Here is a 16,616-nt window from a genome sequence, read left to right as displayed (position 1 = left end):
ATCTCCTCGTATATTCTTTCGATTTCTTCATCATCCGCTGAACTAGTGGGCATATAGACCTGCACTATTGTGGTGGGCATTGGTTTGGTGTCTATCTTGACGACAATAATTCTTTCACTATGCTGGTCGTAGTAGCTTACCCACTGCCCTATTTTCTTATTCATTATTAAACCAAATCCTGCATTTCCCCTGTTTGATTTTGTGTTGATAAATCGGTAGTCGCCTGACCAAAAATCTTGTTCTTCCTGCCAACGTACTTCACTTATACCAACTACATCTAACTTTAGTCTATCCATCTCCCTTTTCAGATTCTCTAACCTACCACAACGATTCAAGCTTCTAACATTCCACGCTCCGACTCGCAGAATGTCAGTATCCATCTTCCTGATGATCGCCCCCTCTCGTGTAGTCCCCACACGGAGATCCTAATGGGGGACTAGTTTACCTCCGGAATATTTTACCCGGGAGGTAGCCATCATCAGTACATCATTCATACAGAGAGAGCTGCATGTCCTCGGGAGTTAGTTACGGCTGTAGTTTCCCCGTTGCTTTCAGCCATGCAGCAGTATCAACACAGCTAAGCCATGTTGAGTATTATTACAAGGCCGTATCAGTCAATCATCTAGACTGCCGCCCTTGCAACTACCGAAAGGCTGCTACCCCCCTTTCGATGAACCATTCGTTAGTCTGGTCTCTCAACAGATACCCATCCGATATGGTTGCACCTACGGCTCGGCTATCTGCATCGTTGAGACACGCAAGCCTCCCCACCGCGGCAAGGTCACATGGTTCGCAGAGGAGGATTTTGGAGATAGCACTTGCTTTTAAATGACGTATTTAAGCTATACGCATTTACAGCAATCTATACTGGAGCAAATAAAAGCAATATGTGCAATTTAAAACAAATTATTTTGCATTTGTATTACGTTACTACTATCGTTATCGCATTCCGATTGGTTTCGTTAATGACTTCACTGAACAAATTATTGGTAAAAAGCAATTGAAAAACTCTATTCAGTCTCTAGTTTCGTATCTCACGGTAGCTTGTAGACTGAAACCGCTGTAAACGGTGATTTCTTGAAATCGGGATCTGTTAATTTATAATTATGCCAGCCGTCAGCATTAGCCACATGTTGGGTTACGGTACACAAGCCGACCATCGCCAGTTCACTTTTAGGCATCGTCAAATGCTATTAGATAATTCATTAGGGTACAATGAAGGAGTAGAGGTGCGAATATACTGTGGTTTTGTGTGTTACTTGACATATAAAACATTGAACAGTAAGCTATATATGACAAGAAGAGCACATGGCGACCATGTTTGTTTACTATTGCTCGAGCGTGAGTGGACAGCTGACGGTACACTGCCATCTAAATAATAGATTTTTGACTGACTGTGAAATAGTATCTGGATTCTAGAAAGTTTGACACTGAAGCAAGAGATGGCAGTACAGAATAGCATCATGTATTTTATCAGCTAAGAGACATCAAGAAGTAAATATAAAGAACCACCTAATCAAAACTTTATTTTTTGCCTCAGGCAAAATTGAATATATATTAACACTTACAGAACATGTTTCGACCACTTAGTGGTTATCTTCAGCTGCATAAAGAAAAAACTAAAATAAAAAAACATTAGGACAGTAAGCACAAGTGATACGCTTAGGTTATGATGAAAGAAATTACTGTGTTGACTGTTTGGTAAAAGTTCTTTGGTAACTCCTCTGTTATAAAATGGCAGTCATCTGATCAGGACATCTTGCCTCTCGTTCTTATTTGGAAAAGATGTTTATTCTGCGCTGTCCAGAGGGTCAATTTTGCCTGAGGCAAAAAATAAAGTATCGATTTGGTGGTATTTTATATTAACTTCTTGATTATACTCATCAACACGGTCATGAAATGGATGACTTGTAATAAAGAGACATCAGACGAGCGGTGGGCGATACAATGTCAATCGGGTTTTGCCCAACATGCGACCGGAACGGGAATATCATAATGTCGGGCCTCACCCGACAGACGAGGGGTAAGGGTTAATAAATGTTATTGCTCTTCATCAGTAATAAATTATCACTGAAGTTTTACATCATAAATGACAAATGGTAGGAAGATAATATTATAGAAATATCCCTTACTCTTTTCCATCATACATATAACGAGTTGTGCAATATGTCAGAAAATGTACATTCTCATCAGCCGTGTAACTTGAAAACAGTATTTGTTTTACCCGCCAAAAGACACCAAGCGTGAAAAACTCACTCGTACAAAACTTTCTGCATACCTATCCTGAACTATAAAAGTACATAATAAACAGTCCAGTTGAAATTAGTATTGTGAAAGCAGGAGAATTGTAAAAAAAGAATTCATGTGAGGAAAAAAACTTCCTTTGAAAAACAAGTGGTGGAAGTTTCCTTATGATCAATGAACTTACCATTGTTATATCATCTTCAGTTCCAGGGGCTAATGCATCATTCTCCGTCTTTGGAACAACAGTAGCTTGAGGCTCAGCCTTTACAATACTATCATTACCAACAGGCTTATTTATGGATGAATCCTAGAAAGGAATGAAAAAGTAATACAGGATTTCAACTAAATTCGGCTGCAATCTTAATCAAAACAATGCAGATTTCAAGACTGTCATATGGCTGTATAATCAATATTTTCATACAAGAATCCTGCTCTATATGAATATAAACTAAGAAATTTTTTTGTTGTACTGAATCTAATCTACGGATAAAGGTCTGTTGAGAAGGGTTCCATACAGGTGTACAGTATTCATGTATAGGACATACCATAGGTACATCCAGCAACTGATAGATAGCTAAGATTGAAAATTCTCCGGAATATCTAGTAATGCAACCCAGTCTTTGTAATGATTTCTTACAAATATTTTCAATATGTTCACTAAATGATATGTTATAACTGAATAAAACCACAAGGTCGTGACACAGAAGATAGAATGTTGTCATTACTAAATTTGTACTAAAATTTATTTTCTTCTTGTTTTAAAAAACAATGTTATTTTACATTTTTCATGATTAAGTTTCAATCCATGTTGAATAGAGTACTTTTCCAGACAATGTAAATCTTCTTGAAGTTTTGAACAATCAAGTGGACAACTAATTGGAATAAATATTTTTGCATCATCAGCAAACAAAAGCAATTCAGAATTCTTAAGTATATTTTTAATGTCATTTATGTAGAGAGTAAAAAGTAAGAGCACAAGATGAGACCCTTGAGGAACTTCACTGGTAACAATAATAGGCACAGAAAAATGATTCCTTATTTTAACAATCGGTAGGCAATTTTTAAGATACAATTAAAACCAGGAGAGCAGAGGCCCATTAATTCCATATCCTGTTGGTTTTTGCAGCAAGATATCATGGTCAACAGTGTCAAAAACTTTTGAGAAGTCTGTATATATGCAGTCCACTTGACAGTGGTTCTCTACTGCATCTAAGAGGAACTGATAGAATAAAAGAAGATTGCTACAGGTTGACTGTCCTGAAAAGAATCTGTGTTGCTCATCTATGATGATGTTCTTATAGAGATCTGTGATCTGATCAAAAATTTTGAAATATGAGAAGAAATTGTTACTGGTTTATATTTTTTTATGTCAGTTTTATCACCATTTTTGAAAACTGGACTAACAAATCCTTTGTTGCATTCCCCTGGGAAAATACGTCGGTTTAAGGGACACTGGGACTGAAATTTTGGCAAAATATATGAAAAATATTGATTTTCGGTTTTTTTCCATATTAATACACCCCTAACCCCTGCGAATCAGATAGCAGTGTTTATAGCCAAATTCCGCCATGTTTAAAGCTCTAGTGTAGCTTTCAAATGCCTGACGTGCAGTCCTTTAAACGCCCACTTTCATTCGTTTCATGATCAGCGCACATTAGTGGTGTATTCAAGCAGATTTATCGATTTCATTTCTTAGGAATAATTCTGACGGTCTGCATTGTGCTGCTTTCTAGTGGAGGAAGTAGGCACTTTTACTACGAAAACTATATAATACAAAAGTTTGAAAAAACTGAATGAAAATTACAGGTGGTGGTGTGGCCTTGCATAGTACATTGAGTGTATATTTACACTGACTGACAGAGCAAATGCAACACCAAGAAGGAGTGGTCAGAACTTTATGCCAATTGCAGGGTAGACTGACGTCACTGAGGTATGCTCATGATGTGAAATGCGCCGCTGTGCTGCGCACGTAGCGAACGATAAATGGGACATGGCATTGGCGAATGGCCCACTTCGTACCGTGATTTCTCAGCCGACAGTCATTGTAGAACGTGTTGTCGTGTGCCACAGGACACGTGTATAGCTAAGAATGCCAGGCCGCCGTCAACGGAGGCATTTCCAGCAGACAGACGACTTTACGAGGGGTATGGTGATCGGGCTGAGAAGGGCAGGTTGGTCGCTTCGTCAAATCGCAGCCGATACCCATAGGGATGTGTCCACGGTGCAGCGCCTGTGGCGATGATGGTTGGCGCAGGGACATGTGGCAAGTGCGAGGGGTCCAGGCGCAGCCCGAGTGACGTCAGCATGCGAGGATCGGCGCATCCGCCGCCAAGCGGTGGCAGCCCCGCACGCCACGTCAACCGCCATTCTTCAGCATGTGCAAGACACCCTGGCTGTTCCAATATCGACCAGAACAATTTCCCGTCGATTGGTTGAAGGAGGCCTGCACTCCCGGCGTCCGCTCAGAAGACTACCATTGACTCCACAGCATAGACGTGCACGCCTGGCATGGTGCCGAGCTAGAGCGAGTTGGATGAGGAAATGGCGGAACGTCGTGTTCTCCGATGAGTCACGCTTCTGTTCTGTCAGTGATAGTCACCGCAGACGAGTGTGGCGTCGGCGTGGAGAAAGGTCAAATCCGGCAGTAACTGTGGAGCGCCCTACCGCTAGACAACGCGGCATCATGGTTTGGGGCGCTATTGCGTATGATTCCACGTCACCTCTAGTGCGTATTCAAGGCACGTTAAATGCCCACCGCTACATGCAGCATGTGCTGCGGCCGGTGGCACTCCCGTACCTTCAGGGGCTGCCCAATGCTCTGTTTCAGCAGGATAATGCCCGCCCACACACTGCTCGCATCTCCCAACAGGCTCTACGAGGTGTACAGATGCTTCCGTGGCCAGCGTACTCTCCGGATCTCTCACCAATCGAACACGCGTGGGATCTCATTGGACGCCGTTTTCAAACTCTGCCCCAGCCTCGTACGGACAACCAACTGTGGCAAATGGTTGACAGAGAATGGAGAACCATCCCTCAGGACACCATCCGCACTCTTATTGACTCTGTACCTCGACGTGTTTCTGCGTGCATCGCCGCTCGCGGTGGTCCTACATCCTACTGAGTCGATGCCGTGCGCATTGTGTAACCTGCATATCAGTTTGAAATAAACATAAATTATTCGTCCGTGCCGTCTCTGTTTTTTCCCCAACTTTCATCCCTTTCGAACCACTCCTTCTTGGTGTTGCATTTGCTCTGTCAGTCAGTGTATAACTATTTTCAAAGACAGTGATTACTTATTAAATAAATTTTTATTAGTTTCAACATTATTTATGACTATTTTCGTACATACCAGACAATGATTACTTATTAAATAAATTTTTATTAGTTTCAACATTATTTATGACTATTTCCGTACATACCATGTGCAAATCCTGTTTGTTTACAAACAAGTTGTTTTCCAGTTTGATTGTGTTGAGGTGTGCGAGTATTTTCTACTATTGTTTTGTGCTGTTCTGTGGTGAAATGCATACAATAAGTTCTCGGTGGCATAAGCCAAAATCCAAAAGTAGGAGAAAACAAGAAATTTCTTTGAGATTATCAGCTGCTTGGTGGAAATCAGCTGGCAATACAGGTTATGGGCATTGTCCATTATTTAAAGAAATTGCTTTTTTCTCTGTTTCATTTTTCCAGGCATTCAAAATGTTACACGCATCATAAATGTTATGATATTGCTTTCAAAATTTGCATGTAGTATCTTCATTGCAATGCCTATAAACCTGCGGATCGAGTTTTGGATTGCGCTTTTGGTCTGGCTGCAAAAAATTTTCAAACTAAAAAAATTGAAGATTCTTTGTAGAATAAAACTTGGATATGAAAAAAAATTATTTCTTCATACTCATTAATGCAATTCAAAAATGAACCGTAGCTTTCTTCCAATAGGGATGTATAGAACTAGCACCGATAGAGCGCACTGCTGTTTTACTGGGTAAGCGCAATCCGCTCTTCATTTGTCTCCTGTGTACTCATGCCGCTAAATATCCACGAATTTAAGTTGCTTAAATTGTTATTTTCGTGACTATGTCGAGCTGTTGCAGTGTTCCTCTTTGAAAATATCAGGGAAGCCCATTTTTGTTTCACCAGTTTCCACAAAATAAAGAAATGAGGAAGAAATGGTTACAAGCTATTAGAAGGAAAAATTTCAGTGAGAAGAATCTGACCGAAAATATTAAAGGGTGTTCGCATTATTTTCAACCCAGTGGTTTCACGAAAACTTTGTTGGGTAAGTGCGATTTACGAAGAGAAATAATTCCTATTTTCTACCTATAAACTGATTAGGCATTTTGATAACAACCACCGAATTCATGCGTTTGTATTTAAAGGTGAGAGAGCAAGATTAAAACAGGGCGCTGTTCCATCGCTTTTTCCGTCGACCACGAACACAACAAAAACAATGAAGAGGCCATACACCAGAAATTTGCCTGATTACCACGATAAGCCTACAGTATCGGAATATGCAGAAATAACCTCCCTTGAAGTACCGGAAGAAATCGTGAATATACCCGAAGAAGTGAATGTTACATTTGTGACTCCCATTTTCAAAGACATTAGCACTCAAAAATACTGCAGGTAATTTGGTTGTTGAGCAAACAATGCATAATTGTGATGCCATATTGCTTTATACAGGGTTTGTAGACGTCCAACATTGTAATTTGGTGTTTGCTGTTCTGGGAGAAAACAGATACAATTTACAGGTATTCCCTCTTGAAACCAGACTGTGTTTCTTCTTGACTAAGGACAACAAATATGACAAAGAACTAGGCCTTAAACTCGGAATCCATAAAACTACTGTTGGGAGAATATTTAATGTTTGGATTAATTTCATGTACTTCCAGTTTAAAGAGTTGAACATTTGGCCTGATAGAGAAAATGTCCTTGAAAACAGCCCCCTTGCTTTTAGACAGAAATACCCCTCGACTAGAGTTATAACTGGCGCAACTGAGATTATACATAGCAAAACTTGTTCCAAGGGCAAACATTCCACTTTCATAGGGCTAACTGGCCTCAAACGTTTGGTAGGGGGATGCAGAAAAGTTTATAAATTTTGGCTGCATGTTTCTGAACACTAAATAATACCAGTCTTGGGAAGTGCTCCAATGTGTAGCTTACAGCAGCAATATGCTTACAACATGCCTTGGGGCCTGCTCCAGCAAAACGTTCACATTCCCCTCCTATAATATCACCAGGTAAACCTAAAATAAGCTTCAGATCATAGGTCTTATGTTTTGTGTACATGGATTTCACAGCACTGCATTTTAGAATTTCACCCGATTGAAATTAACCTGTTATAAACAAAACAAGATTTTCACTGAAAAGTCTGTATCCATCATAACACAATGATTTGTAGTTGGAAACAGGTGTTCCGTCTATTTCCGATTTTCTAAATGCGAAATAATCCATCGGATGCAAATTTGTGATAGTGATCGTCACCTTATGGCTGGTGGTCAAATATTCAAAGGAACCGGCACTGGGAAACTCAAGAATATCCACATGCTTTTGGTGGTGGACAGAGGCTGTATCTGCAGTTTCATGTAAGCCATCAACCTTAAAAATTACATGAATCGAAGTGTATAAGCAAGTGTTTAAATATTTATTTATGATTTAAGTCTTGTGGAGGTACATTTATATATTTATCAATGTACAATTCTCAAGTAATTGTAATCTTTAGGAAAAGGCTTGCTGACTCCTATTCATTATTTGGATAATAAAGCGTGTTAGAATTTTCCAATTACCGCTGTACTAATTCTTCCTTTCTCCCGCGAGTTTTGGCTTCTCTGGTCTGTGGCTCATTTTGCAGCTGTTTAAGGCTTAAACGCTGAAAATCGTCCGTAATATACCAGGGGATATACCCATACAATTTATTAATATAGTCTTGGAGTAAAATTGAGAAGATACAATCGGCTTTAGCTCAAAAAAGTCGGTCACATTCTATACATTACTCGCAGCTGACTGGGAGAAACATAAGACGATCGCCTTGCGCTTACCCAGTAGTACACGAGCTCTATCTGGCGCGAACTTTCTCTGCCTACATCCCTATTGTATTAGTGCAATAGAATATTACCTAGAAGTTTTACTATCTTGATTGGTTTAATGCGGCAGACCTTTATAAATCTTGAATAATTTGCACATGAAAATGTACAAAATAATTAATATCTCAAGAACAAATCAACTTGCAGTGCTCAAGTTTTCCACAGTGGTTTATGTAATGACTATTCATAAGCATATAAAATTTCAAAGCTTTACCTCAGTTTATATAGAATTTGGAAATTTCAGTCCCAGTGTCCCTTAATGATAAGTTGAACAGATAAAAGAGTGCTTCACATAAAATAAATGAAGCAGAGCTTGAGCAGGTCCTATAGTTTCCTTTGATTCCAGAGATATCAGTTTATTTTAATTTCTGCCTTACTAATGTTGATAAATGAAAGACTGGCAGAAAAAGAATAATCATATGGCATACTATTACTATTCTGATAACAAGAATGAACAGATGAAAAGTGTTTAGCAAAAAGGTAGCCAACTCACAAGCACTGGAAAGAGGAGGGTTCAGTAGTAATGCCTGAAAGGATTCATTTTTCCTCCTTTCCTTTTTCTCCCCATAGATATTTGTTTTTGTGATATTGTCTCTTTTTCGTAATAATATACCCTTTGACCGTAATGCCGTAATTGTGATGTGAAATATGTAACAATAATGGATAATCCATAATATTTGGCACCTCTGTCATATAAAAAAAGGGCCAAGTGTTGTTGATTAGGTGATCTTCAGACATAAAGTTATGTCAATAGTGAAATGGGGAAATTAAAGGGGTTTTTTAAAGATCAATTTATTGAAATGACAAGCTTGGATGTTTGTTGTTGTAGGTGGATTTTTGAGAGTGATTATATGAAGTTATATTTAGCTTGCTAAAATAGCTCATGAGATTTTCAAATGCCACAGAGAATTTTTCGGTTAAGTTACAATGTTGACACGGACAGGTTTTTAAACCGTGTTGTAAATGTAGCAAATATTGGCAGGCACGAGTGTAATAAGATGAATTTAGGTATCTGACATCGAAGTCAGAAAGGTATATTTTATTCTAGGATGTTCTGTAAGCACTGATGGGATCTTCGTCCCTAGTAAATGTTGAATTAATGGCAGGAGGAGTTCCACGGAGACATTTTGTGCCTTATAAATGTGAAAATAAGTTTGTGATGATGTAATGACAAGTGATAGTGCCAATGATTGCTATAAAGTCAAGTGTGTTGTTGATCGTGTCATGTCATATTTGGATTAAGGCTATTCTACGATGCTATCCCAGAAGTAATATGTGAATGGTATTGACAACAGTGGTTACTATCACACTCGCTTGTACATCATCATAAACACTGAAGAAAATATTCCCAATAGTCATTTGGAGATTAGAACAATTTCATCAGATTTCGACAGAGCAAAATCTTATAAGAAAATGTCATATGTGGTCATCAAAACAGGCTAATTACAAGTAGTTACAACGACCCATGCAGATTAAATATTGGTTTTTAATACAGCAGGAGGTTGCTGAGACTAGGATTTGGTAACAAAAGTCTTTGCTACCGGGCGAGTTGGCCGTGCGCGTAGAGGCGCACGGCTGTGAGCTTGCAACCGGGAGATAGTAGGTTCGAATCCCACTATCGGCAGCCCTGAAGATGGTTTTCCGTGGTTTCCCAGTTTCACACCAGGCAAATGCTGGGGCTATACCTTAATTAAGGCCACGGCCGCTTCCTTCCAACTCCTAGGCCTTTCCCATCCCATCATCGCCATAAGACCTATCTGCGTCGGTGCGACGTAAAGCCCCTAGCAAAAAAAAAAAAGTCTTTGTTATAGGATGTATTGAATTTTATGTGTGGTGCATATTTCAAAGGTTATACTTTGTGAGAACATCTTATAATTTATATTTTTAGTCAGATTTCAGTGGGATACTAGTAGTATTTTGAAGGTTTATGCAGTGTGTAGAGGCATTTGTAAGTCTAATGATGATTACGGCTGAATTTAGATCATTTTGGAGGAATTTTAGGTTTTATTATCAGCATTTCACTGTAACGAGGGCTATTGCAAGATACTTGTCTAATGGTGTATTCCCTTTGGAGTTAAGATATTTGGTAATAGCAGGCATTTTTGTACATATTGAGCATTTTCTCCTATACTGTATGGTTGTTATATACTGTAGTCACTGGTCCATGTATTGATAGTTTATGGCATGACCAGGCCACAGATGGGATAATATGGTTGTTAGTACACAATAATTTTGAACAATTATGGCAGGATATGATCAGACATTGCAAACCAAGACATGTACCATTATGAGAGTAACTATAATGTAAATAATAACAATCTTGTGCATTAAGAACTATGATAGTTATAAATATCTAATAATTAGTAGAATTAAATAATGAATTTAATAATTAAATACTTTAAAAATTATTTTTCTTGTTTTGGATATGCTTGGAGTTTATGCATCCTGGTAGAGAATTAAGGCAACAGACTCAAACTGGAATGATGAAAGTCCAAATAAATTAATACAGTACATTTCATCTGCTGATGAAACTGTATTTTTTTTAGTGTTTAGGTCAATCAAAAGTAAACATTTTGCAACAGATTTTCCATTTCTTTCCAATGAAAACCAGTCACAGAACCAAATGTCCAGTGCTATTTTGAGGACACATTTTGCTCTGAGCCAAATTTTACCAAGCCTTATATGGTAAGCAATTGTACAAGTGGAGGCACATGCTTCCCCTAGTGCACCGTCACTGTATTGTCCTACATAAGAGGCTTGCAGTGGTGTCTGAACGGTGCACTTGCCGCCAGCGTCTTGGAAATGTGTAGCAATCCAACCGATGAGCCCATGCTACACTGGGCCGAAATGCTGGTAACTTCATGATTGAAAATGGCTGAAGAGCTTATATGTTTTTAACATTTGCAATCGATGAAATTAAATTATAGTTTCTTTCTAGGAACCTTATTTTTGTAATCCTGAAGTAGTTACACTAAAATGTTCATCGAGGTCTAAAGACTCGCCAGAAGACAAGTGGGAATTTCGGACAAGAACTCTTGACAATTTGAAGACCATTTTCAAAGACGAAACCCTTCTTCGGCAATTAGCGATGTTAGGTCTTATACGATCCGAGATGCTTCTTTGCTAATTCTGTAACTGCTAAGAAGATCATCCGCATAAAAGTCAATTTTGAGAATATTACAAATGTCAGGATGATTTAGTTCATTTTCATCTGCTAACGTTTTGGGACATCTAACAGCGAGGAAAGGTGCTGAAGTGGTACCATAAATAATGGTTTTGATTCAATACACTCTTACTGGTCTTCTGCTGAGCTACGCCACAACATGTGTTGAAGATCTTGATCCTTACATCATGGCAATATCTGCCTCTAAGGCTACTTTATGAGTACGAAAGTGTAAGATGATGCTGCAAAGATCTTGCTGAATAGTAGGTCCAGCCATCAAAATATCATTTAGTGCAATCCCTGTTGAAGTCTTGGCCCCACCATCAAAGACACTCATAGAGAGGTTGTAGTGCTGTCCTTAAAGACTGCATGATGGGGCAGATAAAACACAATTTTCTGTTTGCTGTCATCTACATCGACTAATTGCATGTGATCAAAGTCCTCATATTCCTGCATGAAGTTTCATATTTAATTTTCAACCGTGGAAACTTGCTGAATCTTTGCTGCATCTGCAAAATGCACTATAAGTCTATTCTATAAGAATCTCCTAGTGCACGTAGATCATCCTTTATGGGAAGATGAACCTGGAATCTAGTGTTTGGAACAACCTGTATGAATGTAGAGGTGTTAAATGAAATAAATTTATAATGATAGATCCGTATTGAACTGTCATTACAATAGAGTAAATAAATGTATTATTAAGGTCCACCTTTTCAATACAAAATGTAAATAGTTTAAATTACATAAATGATTAGGGACTAGTTTAGACCTAGTAATAGGGCATCGTCAGCCTAAAGCAAAATTAAAAATGCAAATACCGAAGAAATTAAACAATGTAAAGACACGTAAGATCTCGTAAAAGTACATACCATGTGAGATATTGCGCAGCACTACGTTAAAAAAATAACTCACTGAAAGAGATTCATAATAAGTCCCGTGCATATTAAAAAGAATCCTTGAGTTGCTGGAATATGCTGGCTCCCTTAAGATGCAGGTATTCAATTGAAGAACCACTGAGCCGAAGTTATGTCGTTTACTTATGAATAAAGTCCAGTGCGCCGTATAGCATAAAAAGTCCAGTGCATACTAAAAAGATGTTATAGAAAAGAATTCTTGAGTTGCTGGATAAGGAGATTAGAATATGCTAGCTCCTTTAAGATACTGGTATCCAATTGAAGAACCACTGAGCCGAAGTCACGTCGTTTATTTACGATTAAAGACCAGTGCTCCGTATAGCATTAAAAAGTTGATAGGGATGGAAATTTTTCAGTTGTTAGTCAAGGAATTCAACATATGTTGGCTTCTTAAATTTGCTGCTGTATATTCGAAGAATATCTGAGATGAAGTTACGTCGTTTTTTAAGATATTCATAGGCGTAAAAACACATGGATGCTGGACAGACTCTTCAGTTTTTTGGAACTTGAAGGAAGGTAATTGTTGCGCGTGTAGGCTTAAGAATCCAGAGATGCGTTACATTATATTAAAAAATAGAGATCCATAAAAAAGTCCCGTGCGCTGAATAAAAGTAACAAGTTGTGAAAGTAAAACTTAAGTTGTTGGTCATGGAAATTGAAAAAGGTTGGTTTTCAAGCAATGCTGCTGCTCATTCAGAGATCAAATGAAATTACCGTACCGTAACATTGTCTTCTCAAGATGTTTATAAACTTGAAATAAATGTCGATGCAAAGTAAGATGCTAGAAAAAAGCTCTTCTGTTTCTAGAATCTTGAAGGACGATGGATGTTACGCGAGGAGGATTAACATATATGGAGTTAAATAAAGGTGGATAGAAATTCGCAGTTCAATGCGGACCAAATATTTGACTCTGAAAAAATGACAGCACAAGGAAAGAAATTAAGAAAGAAATTTGGTCAGGTGAAAGAAAATATTTAAATAAAATATGTCATAAGGGAATTTTCTGCAGTTGGTCAACACAGGAATGATTATAATCATAAATTTACAAACATTAAACATGATATGGTAATTCTCAAGATTATGAATAAAGGACCCCTTCTTAACATAACAGAGAATTGCTTTACAAATCTAGACCAATATTTTAATCCAAACTTCAATCTTAATGACATTTCCGATAAATCGAACATTCTTTTTGACCTGCTCATTCAGCTTTTCAGACAATCAAAATCAAATGTTAAAGGTCCAATTTTTCATTCTATTTATAGTACTTTTCTTAAACAATCTTCCATATTCCCACATCCCTCAGCCCCACCTTAAAATCCTCTCCCCCTCCCCCTTTTCTTCTCCTTCCATTCTTTTTCTCCCTTCACCTCCTCAAGATTTCCTTTGAACCTCACCTACCCCCATTTCTCTCTTCCGCTTATTACAATCGCGTCCAAAAAAAGAAAATTATAGAAAGTTAAGCAATGGTAATGGTTGTTGGTTCTTGCAGTTAATAAATGTTGATTTTCATTTATTTGCTTATAGATTTTGAAGAGTTGTTTTTATGGCCTGTTTCCTTTTTGAGATGATATTAGTTGGTGCCGTAGGCTATATTGAATTCTTTGTAGGTGCCACTAGACCATGTTCTAAGATATGGTAAGAGTTTATGACGTTGCTGTTAAGCGAGTTGAGCTAAGCGCGTTAGTTGGAAGGGAACGTTGTTGACATTCGGTGATTAGCCAAAGGTATGATGAGTTCCCTTCGACCGATGAGATGTTAGCTTGCGTTGAGAGTTTTTAAAACTTTTTTTAACAATACGCCATTTGACAACTAAATGGAATGTATTTTCTGATTTTTATCTTCATTTTATTATGTCATAATCCTTAAACAACTGCCATGTTTTAGACTCAAATTATTATCACTAATATTGTCAAATAACAGCATACTACATTTTATATTGTAATAGTTGTTTAACAATCTCCAATATATTTTATATGACATAGTTTTTAACAGCATTCATAGATTATTTACCTGATCTATTCTAAGGTTGTCAATATAGCTGATGATGCCCACTATTGATGGGTGAAACATGTACCATCTAATATACTAATTTCATGTCAACAATTTTAATAAGGACAATGTCCTAATTTTTTTTAAATTGTATTGTATTGAATAGGTGGATGAATATTAAAACATACAAGTGTTGTTTAATGCAAATATTTTCAATACGGACTCAAAAATGAATTTTATCACATGTAAGAACTTGGCGAACAAAATGGAATTCGATGGGGAGCTATCAATGTTAATGGGGCTTATGGAAGAAAGAAGGTAGAATTGGCTGAGTCAGCAAAGAGGATGCATCTGGATGTGCTGGGAGTAAGTGATATTTGGGTAAGGGGAGATAATAAGGAAGAGATAGGAGATTATAAAGTGTACTTGACGGGTGTTAGAAAGGGAAGGGCAGAGTCTGGGGGAGGGCTCTTTATCAGGAATACCATTGCACGCAACACAGTTTCTGTTCGGCACGTAAATGAGCGAATGATGTGGGTAGATTTGTCAGTTGGTGGAATTAGGACAAGAACTGTGTCCGTGTATTCACCATGTGAGGGTGCAGATGAGGATGAAGTTGACAAGTTTTATGAAGCATTGAGTGACATCGTGGTCAGGGTCAACAGCAAGGGTGATTGGTAAATGTGAGGAAGATATGGAAGCCAATGGGAATGGGAAGTGTTTGCTTGACTTCTGTGCTAGTATGGGTTTAGCTGTTACGAATACATTCTTCAAGCATAAGGCTATTCACCGCTACACATGGGAGGCTAGGGGTCCCAGATCCATAACAGACTATATCTTAACAGACATTGAATTCAGGAAATCTGTTAGGAATGTACGAGTTTTTCACAGATTTTTCCATGATACAGACCACTATCTGATCTGTAGTGAACTAAGTATCTCTAGGCCTAGGGTACAGAAAGTGAAATCTGTCTGCAAACGAATAAAGGTAGAAAATCTCCAGGACGAGGAAATTAGACATAAGTACATGGATATGATTAGTGAGAAGTTTCGAACAGTAGACAGTAAGCAGGTTCAGGATATAGAAAATGAATGGGTGGCATACAGGGATGCTGTAGTAGAAACAGCAAGGGAATGCCTAGGAACAACTGTGTGTAAAGATGGGAAAAAGCGAAAATTTTGGTGGAATGATGAAGTGAGAGCAGCCTGTAAACGTAAAAAGAAGGCTTATCAGAAATGGCTCCAAACAAGGGCCAAGGCAGACAGGGATTTGTATGTAGATGAAACAGAGCGAAACAAATAGTTGTTGAATTCAAAAAGAAGTCATGGGAAGATTTTGGTAATAACCTGGAAAGGCTAGGTCAAGTAGCAGGGAAACTTTTCTGGACAGTAAGAAAGAATCTTAGGAAGGGAGGGGAAAAAGGAAATGAACAGTGTTTTGAGTAATTCAGGTGAACTCATAATAGATCCCAGGGAATCACTGGAGAGGTGGAGGGAATATATTGAACATCTTCTCAATGTAAAAGGAAATCATCCTGGTAATGTTGCAAACAGCCAAGCTCATGGGAAGGAGGAAAATGATGTTGGTGAAATAATGCTTGAGGAAGTGGAAAGGATGGTAAATAAACTCCATTGTCATAAGGCAGCAGGAATAGATGAAATTAGACCTAAAATGGTGAAGTATAGTGGGAAGGCAGGGATGAAATGGCTTCATAGAGTTGTAAAATTAGCATGGAGTTTTGGTAAGGTACCTTCAGATTGGACAAAAGCAGTAATTGCACCTATCTACAAGCAAGGGAACAGGCAACAACTATCGAGGTATCTCATTGATTAGTATACCAGGCAAAGTATTCACTGGCATCTTGGAAGGGAGGGTGCGATTAGTCGTTGAGAGGAAGTTGGATGAAAACCAGTGTGGTTTCAGACCAAAAAGAGGCTGTCAGGATCAGATTTTCAGAATGCGCCAGGTAACTGAAAAATGCTACAAGAGGAATAGGCAGTTGTGTTCATGTTTCGTACATCTAGAGAAAGCATATGACAACCTACCGAGGGTAAAGATGTTCACTATGCTGGGGGACTATGGAATTAAAGGTAGATTATTAAAATCAATCAAAGGCATTTATGTTGACAATTGGGTTCAGTGAGAATTGATGGTAGAATGAGTTCTTTGTTCAGGGTACTTACAGGGGTTAGACAAGGCTGTAATCTCCCACTTTT

General features: G+C 38.3%; 1 protein-coding gene across 1 annotated transcript in view; it reads right to left on the bottom strand.

Moving 5' to 3' along the window:
• Positions 1–16,616, bottom strand: part of LOC136866958 (uncharacterized) — a 92,097-nt gene that overhangs the window by 56,890 nt on the left and 18,591 nt on the right. The window contains exon 3 of the mRNA XM_067144047.2: positions 2,429–2,551. Within this exon, the coding sequence (XP_067000148.2) occupies positions 2,429–2,551 (123 nt within the window). The remainder of the gene's footprint in view (positions 1–2,428; positions 2,552–16,616) is intronic.

Source organism: Anabrus simplex, chromosome 3, assembly GCF_040414725.1.
Source record: "Anabrus simplex isolate iqAnaSimp1 chromosome 3, ASM4041472v1, whole genome shotgun sequence".
Taxonomy (NCBI): domain Eukaryota; kingdom Metazoa; phylum Arthropoda; class Insecta; order Orthoptera; family Tettigoniidae; genus Anabrus; species Anabrus simplex.
This window is presented reverse-complemented; position numbering and strand designations above follow the sequence as displayed.